The 16696-nt window shown below is 37.3% G+C and overlaps 1 protein-coding gene across 1 annotated transcript in view; it reads left to right on the forward strand.

The window, feature by feature from the left end:
• The first annotated feature begins 13 nt into the window (after positions 1-13).
• The window catches only part of LOC113984820 (PARP1 binding protein), a 42451-nt gene continuing 25768 nt past the window's right edge, over positions 14-16696 (forward strand). The window contains exons 1-6 of the mRNA XM_039383208.1: positions 14-52; positions 1249-1401; positions 8433-8663; positions 9477-9587; positions 11381-11551; positions 14159-14313. Coding sequence (XP_039239142.1) covers positions 1252-1401; positions 8433-8663; positions 9477-9587; positions 11381-11551; positions 14159-14313 — 818 coding nt within the window. The 5' untranslated portion in view covers positions 14-52; positions 1249-1251. The remainder of the gene's footprint in view (positions 53-1248; positions 1402-8432; positions 8664-9476; positions 9588-11380; positions 11552-14158; positions 14314-16696) is intronic.

The raw sequence follows: 16696 nt of genomic DNA on the forward strand, positions 1-16696 counted from the left end.
CAGGGAGCGTCGCCGGCAGAGCGGGAGCGCCCCGGCCGGCCCGGGCTCGGGGGTAAAGGCGCTCCGGGAGCGGCGCGGGGGTCGCGGCTGTTCCCGGGGCGGGACCGTGGGAAGGGGCTCCCTGGGGCGGGCGCAGCGGGAGCTTTCGGCTGGGGGAGCGGTACTGGTGATGCCGATGCCGGCTCTCAGGGGTTAGGGGTTGCTCCTTAGGGTTTTTGGCTTGTTCAGGCTGTTTGTCCCTTGGAAACCTCTCGGAGCAGGGAGAAAGAGAAAAGACTCCGAAGAGGTTTTAATCTGTCCCACGCTGACTTGCAGCTGCACAGCTGTTTCAGAACTCTGTGGTCCCCGTGTGACTTCATGTCAGCGTAAAAACAATAAAGTAGGTTGTCCTCTTCAGAGGTTTTGGAGAATGAGAAGGTGTAGTTGCTGTTGCAGTCTTGCTTGTTGCCTGATGTCTCCTGCTTTCCCTGCCCCTCGCACATGCTTCATCCCTTTTTCCAGTCGTGCCAATCACCAAAAAACAAGCCCAATGTGAGCTCTGCCTTAGCTAGGTGAAATAAAGCAAACAATTGGTGTTGTGTTCTGGAAGTAAGCAGTATGGGTATTGCTCCTCTACTGTCACTGTGGTGTTAGGGAACTTTGTTTCAGAAGAGAACAAATTTAAAGGCAAATTTTTACTACACTGTCTAGTACCTATGTCTTGACAAATGCAAGAAGGTGAAAAAGACCAAAGCATGGAGTAGTCCAATTATTGTCAGAGGAAATAGGGGAGATAAAGACTTACAGAATTAAAAAGAAAATAAAAAATAAAGACTACATAGGTAACAAAAGTATTTAGAGTTATCTTAGTTAGTAAGTCTTAGAAATACTAAATCTCTTTTTCCAGGTTTAAAACATCCCCATATACCCTGATCGGAATGTATAGTGAATGCAGAAACTACAGAAGACATTCTGAAGCTGCTTTTGGAGACAAAAAGACTGTCATATTTGTGATAACATTCTTTTATGTTGGTATAATGTACAAGAGGGATCTTCATGAAGGTGTGACATACTTTTAACCCCTTATCTTCACAGTTGCTTTGTCACAGTGAGGCAACTCTGGTTAAGTGGAAAGAGTTTCTTGAAGGAACTTGATCTTTAAGAAAATACAACAGGATTTGCACAGCTTATTGGAAGGTGAAGTCATGCATATACTTCTTGCATAGTTATATTCATTTTTCTATTGATTATCTCTGTTTTCTACTCTAGACAATGATTACTTTCCAGCAAAAGATTTTAAACTTGGTCAAGTGTTTCAGAAGGCAATGGCGTTTATTTTCAAACTCTGAAAGGACTACGGTATGTGGAGCAGACTGCATGCTGATGGCATTGCAACTGTCCATGGCTGAAGTCAATAAACAGGTTAGCATTCTTTTCAGTATGTTCTTGATACTTAAACTTGGTTCACTTACTGCTTAGGCACCAACATGAAATGGCAGTTTTGGTCACTTCATTGCTGTTTGTGAAAACAGGGTGCATCTGAGGGTCAGATACAGCAAGGCACTAAAATTAGTATGATTATTGAATCAGGACTTAGTAAAAAGAACTGCAAGACAGATGGGAGGATGGAAGTGCGTTGTGTATACTTGAGCTCCAGAATTTAATGGTAAACATTAGCATATTTTTGCTGATCACGTAGCTTCTGTTTATTTCCATCAAAATTTCCATGTTTCTTTTGTGCTGTAGGTCGGGGTGGGAGAACTATGGCATTTGGGATACATCTTTTTTCTGAGTGCTCCAAAACTTCTTTGGAATGACATGAGAAGAATATCAGTATAAAACTGATTTGGTATAGTCTGCATGAGCTGTACTTGCAACAGTTTTGCAACAACTAGCTGCCATTTTTTCTGACACTCATCAGATGAAGACCTATATGGACATATTAAGGTGTGAGTGTGCACCCTGTACCATAGGAATTATATGGCTTTCTTTGAATCTGTACAAGAGGTGTCTGTCAAATGATGAAGAAGAGGTGTAACCCTGAGGTGCCTCTGAAAGGGGCACTGTGGCTTGTTAAAGCAGGGCAATTGGGCATTAGCAGTCATCTGAAACTTATCAGATACAGTGGCAACATACAATCAGACCTTTACATGTGTTTCATCTAATAAGAACTATTGCAATATTCGTTTTCGTAACCTAAACATATCTTTTGGGATCAATGAACCTAATTATTGATGGAAATAATAAGTCCGTTGTTGGAAGACTTACCCAGATGTTGCAAAGTAAATCAAACGTGGAGTACAAATCTTTAATTTGAAAAACCAAAACAAACACACCAAATCAACAAACACAGCACAAATGACAAAACCACGCCAAAGTCAAATCTCCAAACCAATAAAAAACCCAAACAAACAGAAAACCTTCTTCAGTCTGTTCGTGCCTAGTTGCAACATATTATTTAAAAAATTGCCACTTGTACTGGAAGAAGATTATATCTCCGAGGAAATATTTCCAGAACCACTTTTTAGTGTAATTGAGTTCATCACCAGAAAAAACTTTGTAGTCTAAAATGTGCAGACTGGGGGTATGTCTTGTCTAAACATTAAGTATAAAACTAGACAATTCATCTCCAATGTAATAAATGTTGCATCAAAAACATTAGAATCCCAGGATTCTACATTTGTACTCCATAAAATGTAATATATTCCAACCGGGGGCCTGATGTCCTTGCAATACCTGTGTAGGTAAAATCGGAAGATTAGCATGCGTGCATCAAAATGAACTCCTGGAAAACTAATTACCTATGGAGGCAATCACTGTTTGTCATGTTTGTTGTGATTCTGAGGGAAAGCTACAAACACTTTTCCAAAGCCAACTCTGAGAATTAAAATGTGTTCTGTTGGATGCCAAAAATTACAGACATGAAAAAGATGATATTTTTATGGTTTGTTGCTCCTTGTTTCCTAACAGCTTACAGTAAGTTTTTCCCTTCTACTAGAGGTAACTAGTTTGTTCAATTATTTTCTTTTTCCTCCAATGAAGATTCCTCCTTTCCAAAAGTATCTTTTCTTTCAGAGATGATCTAACAAAAATTATAACAGTTATTTTCAAGTAATTGAATTTTAAAATATGTAGCTTCTACTTCAGAGCTGAAGAAAGACTAAATGTTCAGAACCTGATTTGGTTTTTCTGATTATACTAATTGGTCTAATAAGACAAATTATTGGTATATATAAACCGTATGTGTGAATTAAAACTATTTTAACATCTGCACGTGCTACCTCTGAAGTTCAGTTTCTTCAGATGGGTATATGTTCATAGTGTTAGATTAAAATGTGTCTGTTTTATTTTGTTCAGCACTGAAACTTCAAACTTAGATGTAAAGCATTACAGCTGTAGGCATGTTCCTTGTTAGGTCTCTGATTTAAATACAATAATTTTGTATTATTAGTGTAACACCTGTAGGATGGATATCTATTGTAATAATAAAGTCAATTACTGCAATAAAAATAATTGTGCTAATAGGCTATTGACTGGCTCTAACAGAAAAAAAAAAACCAAGCCAAAAATCCAAGCTACCACAAGCAGCAAAAAAACTATTTTCTTTCTTTATCAGACTGGACAATTTTAATGAATTTGGTGTTTTAACTGTTATCTCTATCTGCAGGAGAAATGAAAAATAACAAAGCTTTTTGAAGAACTCCTGGAAATTTTAAAAGTTTGATCATGTGTTAGTCTTAAATTTCACCAGAATGAGGGTAGCAGACAGTCTGATAAACACTGATCAAGTAGCAGGGATGAAAGAAAAAAGAAAATCTATGCTTTGAATTCCTCTGAAAATACTTTGTTTTGTACCACAGTCGTGACCATATGGCATAAAGACAAGTGACATAAGGTCTGTAGAGAAAACAAATACCTTTTACCTAGATTTGTTAGTATAGATCTAAAATCTAGGAACACTTTCAAGAGAAGAACCTTTCTTAAGGTTAGAAATAGAAATAACAGTTTTCAAGATGAAGTTCAGTTGAGGCTAATTGTTTTGAGTGTATTTGCACTTGTGGATCAGAAGGGGTAGAAGACAGATTATTAGGTCAAATAATTAGCTTGTCGTTTTCAGACCGTGGTTGTTTTACCTAGTAGCGGGGAAACCCAAAATGTATAAAACAATTATTTTTCCTGAAACTGTGAGTTTAAATTCTCAGACTACTCTTATAGGTGTTGTAAATCTCTTCTAGCACTAGAGCTGTGATACTGACAGAAAAAGTTCTTTAATGTTAATTTTAGAAATACATTTTCCCTTTGGAAATTTGTGTTTGTATATTTCTGGTCTGTACAAAAGCAGTTTTGGTGTGTGGTTTGGTTCTACTCTGTGCTTCTGTGAGTGCATTTTGTATGCTGACTGAAGAGTGTTATGTTCTGCTCAGTATCTTGTATTTCTTGAAATGATTTTCCCAAATTGTCCTGTTTCCATGTTGGCAAATGAAGAAAAATGCAGAGTTGGTTTACAGCGTTAGTCCCTTGAACTGTTGTATCTGTCTCCCTTTTGGTAATGAGACTCTCCTACCAACTTGGAAGCAATTATATATAATATGTTGCTTGTAACATATTGTAATGATGCTACCAAGAGACATTGTCTTGGCTGTTCTTCAGTATGAATAATTTTTCACAGAATCACAGAATGGTTAAAGTTGGAAGGGACCTCTGAACTCAGCTTATCCAGCCTCCCTCAAGCAGGACAACCTGGCAATGCCAGTTGCCCAGGACTTTCAGTTGCCCAGATGTCTTTTAAGTGTCTCTGAGGATACAGACTCCATAGCCTCCCTGAGCAACCTGTGCCAATACTTCAAAGTAAAAAAGCGTTTCCTGATGTTCCTGATGTTCATAGGGAACCCGTGTGTGCTTCACTTTGTGCCCATCGCTTCTGGTCCTACCACTGGACACCTTAAGAAAGCCTGACTCCATCCTCTTTGCACCCTCCCTTCAGAAATTTATATGCATTGAGGAGATCCTCCATGAGCATTCCTTTCTCCAGCCTAAACACCCCCAGCTTTCTCAGCCTTTCCTCATACCTGAGGTGCTCCTGTCCCTTAATCATCTTTGTGGATGATTAACTGAGCTTTGTTGGACTCGCTCCAGTATTGTCAGTGTGTCTCCCTTGTGCTGAGGAGCCTAGAACTGGTCACAGTACTTGAATGTGGTCCCACCAGTGCTGAGTAATCACCTCTACAAGGGGCAGGCTCTTCTTCAGAAAAAAGGTTGCAGTAATAAATATTTAATTGGATTTTTTTTTAAAAGCAAATGACATACTGAGACTGTTCTACTGTAGTTTCCCATAACCTCTGTAACCAAATCATAAATATTTAAGTTATTGTTTCTTGTATTTTTGTGTTGCTTAACGGCTGGAGTTGTTTTAACTGTGTCAAAAAACTCTTGCTACTTAAATTTTGAGGCATTTTCCCCAACTTATCAATAGGACTTTGTCTTCTTCTCCCTCCCACCCCTCTCCTCTATAGTATTACAGGTGTCTGTTTTGAGGGGTAGAGGGGGGAGCATGGATGTGGTGTGGGAGGGTTTTTGTTTTGTTTGTTTCTAGCCAAGAGGGTTCTAAATTTTCGGTCATGTTTTTTATTACCACTGTAGTTGACTTCAGAAATTACTGTTTTGTTGGTTGGATGACTACAATATTTACTTTGCCTGTTTCATGATTCTGTTGTTGCAACTGCTGTTCTATTGACCCGTACATACAGTAGCTCTCTAGTCCTCCTTAAACAGAGAAGACCTCTACTCTCTTTGACCCTGGTGCTTTTTCCCTTGACACCCCCCACTGTCCACACCCACTCCCTCCTCCCAAAACAAAAAAGGTCTTCGGTACCCATGCCAAGTAATACTGTAATTCCTCTAAGCTTGGAATATTGACCTATACCTTCACTGCTTCTGCAGATTGCAATATAACAACTATCAGATGTCCATACACTTGTGTTTATATGAACCAGTTTCTAAATCTCTGCATGGCAATGTCAACATTTACTGTTACAGGATACTCAGTCAAAATGCTGCTTTATACTACTTCAATGAGCTTTTTATACCACTGTTTGGGAACTTCTCTGTGTGAGAGTGTATGCAAGCAACGAAGGCTAAGTAGGACTGGAGGTGACAAGACTGCAGAATCTCACAGAAACTCAAGGACAAAGCCAGAAACAATACTGCAGTCTAGGAGCATGCCTAAAAATAATAGAACTAGAGAAAACACGTGGGTGATGGTTAAGCACAGCAGTCTTTTACACATGTATTCCAGAAAAGGCTAGTGACCATATGTTTGGGGAAGGTGGGAGACAACATGTTATTGCTGAAATACACAACTTTCTGTTTTTTAAAAGAATTTTCTGTCAAAATAAAGTGAAAAAAGCTGATTTGCTATGTAGTTAGCCCTAGGAAGCTTGCAATACCTACAAAAATACTAAAAATGGTGTCTTTAAGCATGTAATTTGCTACTGGATTTCAGATATTCTTATATAAGACTCCAAGGAAACTTAGCATATGGCCCTATCTGGAAGTGAACTGAATGAAACCAATAATATCTTATTGGTTCTATGCATATGAAACAAAGTACTTGCCGTGCCTATAATGGAATGAAAGCATGGGGCTTTTTGAACTTCCTTAAGCTATGAGCCAGCTGACATATGCTTACTGCAAAACAGTACATTATTTCTTTAATTAATTTTAAAACCAGATACTTGACCAATGGACTGTCTAAGTAATAGAATACAGCATCACAGTGAACACCTGATCACGAAGGTTAGTATCTGGAATGCAATTTTATTTGTATTTAAAATATTTTTGCAGCACTAATATAAACTTTGTTAATCTCTGCAAGCCCTTGATCTGGTGAGGAAAGGTTTTGATTTATTAGATACTATATGAAGTAGTGCTTTAACTTAGTACTTTTGGAGGATTTTGTTTCAAAACAAAGTGAGAAAACATTTTTTTTCCCAATCTACTGCTGTTTTGATCTGTTTAAATTGGATTATAATATGATTACATGTTTAATTTTTCGAGAGGCTGAAATGCAAGTCAAGTGCTTTTCAGAAAACATACATGACATTTTAATATTCTGGTGATATGTGGAATAGCATGTAAGTTCATAGAGTTGATTTATCATAACCCATGCACAAATTAGAAGGCAAAAAGTGCTCTGAAAGTAATATGTATGAGTACTCTCATTTTCACTCCCAGTTTTTTTCCTAGACAATATCAAAATAATTGACTTTCAGGATTTTGGAATCGTGTATTTAACCAGATCTATTGGGAAATTTGTGCTAAATATGCTAGAACCCTAAGGAGGGATGATTTGGGTTGGATTGACTTAAATTACTAGACTTTCTCATGTTTTTGTGTTTAGTGTTATGTTCCCTTGCTAATGGTGTTTATGGGTAATTAATTTGCTTAATGTGAAAATGTCATGAAATAGAATTAAACCTTTCCAGGTTTAATTAGACAGGCACTATCTGCCATTATGGACATAGCAAAGCAAGGCTTGCTACTTGGTTACAGGGCATTTATATTCTGTTACACGATGAATTACACAGCAGCTTTTTTTTTTGCTGCCATGTGTTGGGGAATGCTTTAGACACCAGTAGCGTGGACTCTGTTTCTTTGATGAAAACTGGAAAATTTGCTACAATTGTGAAATTACTTATTGCGCATAATCTGAGGTCTAACTCGAATAAAAGGAGCTTGGGTGAAAAAGTTTAGCAGCAGGAAGTGGGGCCTGGTACATAGATCAAAGAGCAGTGTGTGGGCAAAAATGAGGAGTCTAGTTGTGAAAGAGAAGGTGGTAAGAGCAAGGAGTTGGAGGAGAAGGCAGAGGGGCACTTGGGACAGGGAGACTGGGCCAGAAGCTGGATATGAGTGTGGTCTATGCTGTATAGTTAACATTAGTTGTGGTGCTAGTAACAGATGGGTGTGCATTGCTTTAATGTATTTATTAGAAGGATCTAGCAACAATGTTATGCTAAAGTATAGCTGTACTAACACAGGAAAAAAAAACCTCCTTTTTTTGACATGTTTTCCTAGATTACTGCCTGAAGCAAGGTAAGAGAGCTGTGTTTACTGCCTTTGGGAAGTAAATACCTGCTATGCTGAAAACTATTTCTGCAAATAAATAACTTTAGGCAAGAAGTAGTCCTGTAACATTCAGTGTCTTTTCTTATGAGTAAAGACCAATATACATATCTGGTATTTTAAAGATCAGGAACAAATACTGCATATAACAAAGTTCAACTGTAGATGCAAAGCACTGGAAGAACTTCAACTATAAGTAAGAATTTGTTTATTATAAACTTAGATGATAATAGTTTTTTCAAAAATATGTATACAACTTGTTTTAAATTTATTTTTTAAAGCTATGCTGAATATGAAACAATATTTTTTGCTATTTTTTCATTTTCTATTAGCACTGCGGAGACTTCACAGTATCACTTAGTGATGTGCTGGAAACTTGGAACTATTTGTTACATGACAAACTGGGATTATCATATGAAAACATGAAAGAACCTGAAAATTATGCTGATGTAAAAAAAGCCTATCACACCTTCTTAGCAAAAAGCAATATGTTAGATCTAGTAGACATATGTCAGAAGTGCTATAGTCTTGGACTTTTACCTGAAGATGAAAGCATAGCCCCTGTAAGTATTATGTTTGTTTGATCTCTGATGTAGTTTTGGCATATTTTTGGTTCCATGGATTTATGACACTTTTAATTATACACAGGATCTCTGAGTTATTCATAGAAGTTACTTAGTGTTTCTATAAGGGAAGCACTGGAGTTTAAATTATTAAATATTTTAAAGAGATTTTAAATTCACTCAAAAATTATTTCTTCCTTTTGTCCTGCTGGATGAGTGAGTCCCACAACTCTTCTATGAATATATTGCTCCTTGCCATAAGTGGAAGTGAAAAATGAACTGTAGAAACTTGGTAAAACTGGAGTAAATCTTAGTAATTAACACGTGCCATGGAATTTTGGATGTATGTTGATATGCAACCATAATATTTTTAATTATTCCCATTTTGAAAATACTATGCTCTTTAAGCAAAAACTTTGGTTTATTATGTTTAGTTCCAAGTTAGATTTTTTTTTTCAGAATCCAAAAGAGGTTCCACTTCCGCCACTCAGTCACAGCTCTGTTGCAGTTTGTTGCAGGTCTTTTGTTTGTTTGGGTTTTTTTAATGTGTTTTTTCCCCTCACTGTTTTCACGAGGAAGACAGAGAACTTGAGTGGGTTAATGAGCTCTTCCTAAACTTGGCATAAGATATTAAATATTCTCCAAAACATAGGTTGTACTTTTAAATACTAAAACCAAAAGTAGGTTGTAAGGGCTGCGTTAACCTCAAACATGACCAAACTGGCAGAGATGTAGGTTTACACCAGGTTTTAAAACCACTTTTGCTTTCTAGTCATCTTCATATTGAAGTTTATTCTGATCTTTTTATTAAAGGTTCAGCTGTTGGAATTCATTTCTGGCATAACTAATGTGCAAGAAAATAGTGGTTCTGTTCTTCCTACTCCTTCTACACAAGTCGACAGACAGGGCCAGGAGAATGTGAAGGTAAAAATTATTTCTGTCTGTTGTAATGTTCTATATATATTGAAAAGTTAAAATATAGCATCATTTCCTTTTCCAGTTTTGGTATTCAAATGTGGCTGGTTTAAAAACTATAGAACCTGTGTATTCAAACTCTGTATGATTTGAGTACATTGTAGGTGCGTACGGGGCTATGTGCTGAAATTTATATCTGGGAGACAGTCCTTTTATTGCAGGTGCTTGATGTAGACTTAATCTGCATTGAAACACCAGGGAGTAAATTTTTCTACACGTACAGCATCACTCAGACATTATCTTGTGTAAGAGTTAAATGATTTTCCCAATGCTGCAAAATGAACTAAACTTCTTTGATTTCATTTTGTTAACTCGTACTCCCTTACATACAGAAGAAATCTAAATAGCCACTGAAGTGGCAGCTGTAGCAAAGCAAACAAAGTTTGACTGTCCCTGTAGAGGAATTGAGGACTCTCTGGGAGTACTGGGTTCTTTCCTTTTACCCTTTCAACCACCAAAATAAGAACCTCTGAATGCTGTATAACAATGCTTGAAATGCTGTAGCTTTACTCATTTCCAAACTTACTTCTCTCATAAGTGGCAATTTCAAATCAATATTTCAGTATTGATCACCATAACTGGTCTACTCTGGCCTCAAATCGGGAGGCCTGGAGACACACCATCTATAACGCAGCTGTCTCCTTTGAGAACACACGCAGGATCACCCTCGAGGAGAAAAGGCAACGCAGAAAGAACCGTGTCTTGCAGAAGATACCATCTAAGGAGTCTTTCTGCTGTGCCTTTTGCAATCGGATATGTCTATCTCGTATTGGCCTCATAAGTCACCAACGTGCCTGTAACAAATGTGGATAGAGCCTTCCCAAATCTTCGTTCGCGAAGCCTAGCCATGATGATTTCAGTATAACTCAAAATATTTCTGAACAAGAAAATATTTTCTGAACTCTCACCTAAATAGCACTTGTACCACTAACATAATGGCTTTCTTGCTGCTCTGACTTGTGCAGTAAAAATACTTTGCTTTTTTATATTCTCTTAGGTCTGTCTTTGCAGGCTGTCGCACATACATGTTAGGTTTTGATACTGTCTACATTTTTGTTGTATACATTCTGTTGAATAAGAAGACATTCCATAGGAGATATAAGTTTTCTCATTGTACTTTCCTCTATTAATGGCCTTTTTTTTATCTTTGCTTGTAGAAAACTGCAAATTCTTCTGTCCTGGGACAGAATTTGTCCTGTTGTTCTTACAGGGTCCAGAACAGTGCTGCAATATTAGCAATTACAATGTTATATTTTGGTTATGTGGGTCAGGCTGGGTCACAATTTTTTGTCCAGACTCAATCAGTAGAGTTTCTTTGATTGAAATCCCCTGGGAGTCAAGAGAAAAATCACTGAATCTGTTGCAGAGCTGGCAAGTAGTTTAAAATCTTAGTCTATTTGAAGTTAATGACAAATTCTTAGTTTAATATTTGCCTTGGGATAGGAAAGGTATATATGTGAAGACATTTCTAACTAGAAATTTATAGCCAATTTTAATAACTAGAGATCCAACCCTCAAATATTTTGTGAATATTCCAGAATAGTATATGTAATTCTTGATTATTTGTCATGTTTGCTTTTCATCAAGGCTTCCAGAGTCGTCACAAATAAAGTAGCATTTTGAAATTATGCAAGGTGAATTTCTTACTCTTCCAGAAATCGTATCAGTACATGTCTAGTTAGCTTTAAAATAAAATGGAACATAATTTAGCAGTGGGATGACCAATTTGTTTTCTTATACAGGCATCAATCCTGGCAAAGAAGTCTGTCTGTTCATATTTAAGCCTGTTGGTGAATTCTAAGGATGATCTGGCATTGGCTCATATTCTAAATGTTCCTGACAGAGGACTTGGTAGAGAAGCCTTCACTAACCTGAAACATGCCTCACAGAAGAAGAAAATGTCCATTTTCCTGGTATGTGTGTCAAATGAAACTCCTGTTTCAGAGTCAACAAACTTCCTCTGTAGGGATAGGACTCCTCAGTCTCTTTTCCTGCTCCACCATGTCCCTCCCTTTGGAGACAGTTCTCTGCAAACTTCTCCTTCCTGTGGGCCGCAGTTCCCTGCAGACTGTTCCAGTGTGGGTCCATTCCATGGGATGAGGTCCTTTAGGGACAAACTGCTCCAGCATGGGACCCCTACAGGATCACAAGTCCTGCCAGCAAACCTGCTCCAGCATGGGCTCCTCTCTCCATGGATCCACAGGTCCTGCCAGGAGCCTGCTGCAGCACTGGCCTTCTAGAGGGGTCACAGCCTCCTTCAGGCATCCACCTGCTCCGGTGTGGGGCCCTCCACAGGCTGCAGGTGGAGATCTGCTTCCCCTGTGGACCCCCATGTGCTGCAGGGGCACAGCTGCCTCACCATGGTCATCGCCGTGGGCTGCAAGGGAATCACAGCTCTGATACCTGGAGCACCTCCTCCCCTTCCTTCTCCACTGACCTTGGTGACTGCAGAGCTGTTTCTCTTACATATCCTCACTCCTCTCTTTGGCTGCTGTTGCGCAGGTTTGGTTTGGTTTTGGTTTTCCCAGGAGCTGTTGCTGGTGGGCTCAGTCTGCCTTGGAGCCGACTGGCATCGACTCTATCACATATAGGGAAAACTTCTAGCAGCTTCTCACAGCAGCCACCCTGTACCACCTGCCTACCAAAACCCGATCATACAAGCCCAATATAGCAATGAGACTGAGTTCAATAAATATCAATGCAGTATTAGCATTAACCAAACCAAGCCATTAATGATGCATTACAATGTGTTTCAGTTTTGAAGTGCTGTAGTTATTTTGGTTAAATAGTAAACCAGCATTTTTATGTGTGTTTGTCAAAGTTTAGACATCTGGAACCTGAAGTATTTCTGTGAAGAAATTTCTTTTCTTAGAGCAATCTGGTGACAAAACCCCTCCTTTGAAATGTAGACTAGAACAGAGGCCAAAGTTTGTAAGTGTAGTGCATTTTTTTTCAGATTTGACTCAATTTGGGGAGGGTAATGCTTTCTAGTCACTTGTAGCTTGATCAGTCTTGAAATAGTCTTTAAGATGAGATTGATATGGTACATTTCTGCTCATTTTTACTCTCAAAGGCAGAGAACTAGAAAAAAAAACCTGCAGACAGTTTCGTAGTCTTTCTCAATGCCCTTGTATACGAATTTAGAAAGCTACAGCATCAACATACAGTGCTCCCAGAGGCTTGTTGCTAAAGGATCTAGTCTGGTATGTGAGGTGCATTTATCCTTGCAGTAGTTATAGTCAGCACAGGGCCATCTCAAAAGTAGTTCAGATAGGGTAAATAAGAATTTTTTCTCCAAAGAACCACTGTAGTCCCTCATACTCAAAATAATCACCAACTTTTGCAGCAGAGTAGTCGTAGTGCAGACAAGGATAAAACAATATGGGTATGTAGCAGGCACTAAAGCAGCTGCATTCTTAATTTTTGTTGTTTAATGAATACAGAAAATTTGTGAAATTTTGGTTCGAGTATTAGTTATTTTAGCTCCTAATGCTCTGTTAACATTGTAAAAGAAGCCTGTATGTGTTTGGACAGGATTTACTACCTCTTCTTCACAGTTGCCAGAGGGAAAACTTCTCTACTATGTAAAGAAGTCTTCTGGCATCTCTGTCTTGTAGAAATCTTGCAAACCTAGAATATTTTCCGTTGGGAAGGCAAGGTCCTATGAACTGTGTACTTGATCCACAGGAAATCTTTAGTACAAAGACAGGAATACTGGCAGGTTTACTTTCTTTGCTGGAGTAATTCCAGTTTTACTCTTCCCAGTCCTAAGATCTTTATGATTTAGCTCCAGACTCTGAAATTAAAATTTATATGTAGAATTAATATTACTGAATGTGTGTCAAGTGTATTGGATTGTTATCTTTCACTTTTCTCAACAACTGCTAGGATTTTTGTTCTGACTGTTACCTTAAGATTTCAGGGGTTGTACTCCAAGGTATACTGCTTTTGACACATCTCTTGTTTTCATTGTTTTGTAGCATATAAAAATATGTAGAACTTTCAGAATGATAGAAGCCTTGTAATCATTTTTCCTAAGATTTGAATATACATTATTTGCATCTCTGAAAATAGATATAATACTGAAGTCAACTTTTACATGCTTATCTTAAAATTATTCTTGGGTCATAGACAGCCTTCAATATAAGAGTAGTTTTTGTGAGGCCAGCATGAGTGTTTAAACAGCATCAACAGCAAGAGTTCTATACCCTGTTTTAATAAGTTTTTTTCTAAGCTTTCAAAGGGCTAATATAAATATCAAATTCACTGGGTCATTTTAACTTTGGCTTATATTTTCTTTTTTTAATACTACTGAACTATTTAAGTATTGATCTTGCAAATATTTTTCGTGAGATGTCCAAAACTTTTCATTGAGGCATTCTATTGATTTCAGATAAGTTATTTCTGCTATCAGCCAGCTGTTATACACTGTTTGCAAAACTGTGGGAGAGGCCCACTTCAACATGTGTACAGTTCATGTATGTCTACAGTTTCATATTTCTGAATATTTCTCCTAATAGATGGCAACATCTTTTATCCGAACCATAGAACTTGGAGGAAGAGACTGTGCATCTTCTTTATATGATCCTTTAAGAGCCCACGTAAAGGGGCTCTCCAGCTTTGTTACTTTTATTGACAAGCTGCAAGAAATTGTTGGTGAAATCTTAAATCCCAGGTAATAGGTTTTCTGTTATATTTTTGTCTTGTTGAACACCTCTTATTCTTGTGCATGTGTTCCAACAAGAAGGAACAAAAGAAAATCAAATAATGTACTTATTAAATAATTCAGAGTAAGTGAAAATTAAACCTTGTTTTAAAATATAACTAATTGAAAAACAATTGGGGTAAAATTATGACTTTTTGAAGGGTTTTTTTTGTATTAGATTTTTGTCAAATCTATGTATGTATGGTGAATTGGTTAGTTCCCTAGTTGTAAATGAGCTTACAAAGATTTCTATCTTGTGAGTCTGGTAAGTACATAAACTGACATGTGCTTTACTTCTTGATAGTTAATGACTTCCTTTTTGTCATTTCATTCTTTTTACTCTTATGTAAAGGAGTCTTTATTGCTGCTAAAAAATGACAGTGTTGGTTATTTAGCCTTTCTTTTTTTCTTTATTTTAGCTACATAAGTGAAGCATATGAATAATTTCTTAGGAAGGCTCTGCTGGAGTAGCTAATTTTGAATGTTTTTGAAGAACTGAAGTTAGTCTTTTGGGCAGGCTTATAAATGTATGATTAATTAGAGAAGTGTAAATGTAACACAGGAATTTGAATTGATAAGTGCTGGCATTGCTACAGACAGAAGTGCTATTTTCTTAAGCTTTATAGAAATTAGTAATTTTTTTCATTTACAATCAGTAATTTTTCCATACAAAACTTTAGCAAATCAGCTGTAATAGTTCTGTCCTTGATACTAACGACTCTTTTTTTAGTTTGAATTGAATCTAATCCTCACAGCAGAAAAAAAAAATGTTATAAGCAAAAACATAAGCGTTATTTAAGTTTCTGTTCAGTTTATATTGAATGTAGAAGCAGAAGTATTTCTGAAGTTGTTTTGCAGTTTTTTTCTTACTTTTTTATTCTGCTTCTTTGTTCTTTCATTTCAACATTCTGGATCCCAAAGATGTACTGTCTGTGCTGGTGATTAAAGAAAACTCTTAGCTCAATGTATACTATATGCTTTTTTCTTTATTTAAATCATATCTGACACTGTACATTGATTAAAAAATGAGAAATGGAAAAACATTTATGTGCATGAACTTACTTTTTACGATGGAAAGACCACATTATCAGGTATACACAGTTCAGAAAAGTATAACATAAAATGCTACATCTTGTTAATTACTCCTCTATTTAAAAGGGAGAATGCTTAAATGTGACAAAAATCAGAGTGGTATAGTTGCTGGGAATTATCAGTTTCTAATTGCACGAATTCTCTAGAGCTTGGAAATTCTTTTTGGCGTTGAGATATTTATTCTGTAGCTTTCCATGCTGTACCTGCTATCCCATTTATTCTGGGATATAAAACTTGTTAAATTCAGATTCTGGTGTGCTCATGTTGAGTGAATACATACAGGTATCACTGGTGGTCTCCCTGAGTGGAAGCTGATGGTACTGTGGTGTTTCTAGTATCTCTCTATATGGGCTTTATAACCTCTCAACGTAAAATACTAATGTTGTCTTTATATATGTAGCTATATAGTAGCTCGGTGCTTATAGAAATATACCAACCAGTTAACTGTCTTTGAAAGAATCTTCATTACTATGCAGATGTTCTCCGATATTATAGATCTAGTATGTACAGCTTAGAAACAGTGAGGGTCACAGCATTGGTCAACAAAAAGATGTTTTTGAGTGTTTGGTATGTCACATAAAGGAAGACTGTCTGTGTGTCCTGCCTGTGATACGGCAGTTGTTGTGAATTTCAGAGGATGCAGTTTTACACAAGAAATTTGTAAAACTCCTGGAAACTAAAGAGCAGAGTTAAAAAAGCAGCAATGCAACAGAAGTTTCAATTGCTTTGTCTTTAGAAGCCTGCTGAGAAACCCAGGAGCAAACTGGACAACCTGTCTGCTGCGCTGCTGCTTCTCTGATGCAGAGATTAGCAAACCTGCAATAACCAGGTGTCTGTATTTGCTATGTCACTAGAAAACTGAAGTATTTTTGGTTGTTTACTTAATGATTGGAAGTCTGTTATTTCAGTTTTGTCTTGATACAGTGGAGATGTTATGAAACTTGTACCTGCACAATTTACAAAGTAGCTAAAAAAGTGCTGGGACATGGAGGGACACATGCTGAAAAATGTTTTCTTCATCTGCTTCAATCAAGTCCTTTGCTTTGGAAATCTGGAAACCAAACTGAAGATGCTGGACAGTGGTGGGATGTGCTCAAGGATATCCTGAACATAGTGGGAGATATTGTGCAACCAAGTAACTCCTAATATGTGGAGAATTAAAAAAATGTGTTTCTCATCTCCCCATCATTCAACTAAGAACGTGAACAGTAGATGAGATGAAGGAAGGAAAATCTGTCAAACAGAGTGGAAATTTAACGAA

Source organism: Pipra filicauda, unplaced genomic scaffold (genome assembly GCF_003945595.2).
Source record: "Pipra filicauda isolate LSUMZ 115617 unplaced genomic scaffold, ASM394559v2 scaffold2_size9829703_pilon, whole genome shotgun sequence".
Lineage (NCBI taxonomy): Eukaryota > Metazoa > Chordata > Aves > Passeriformes > Pipridae > Pipra > Pipra filicauda.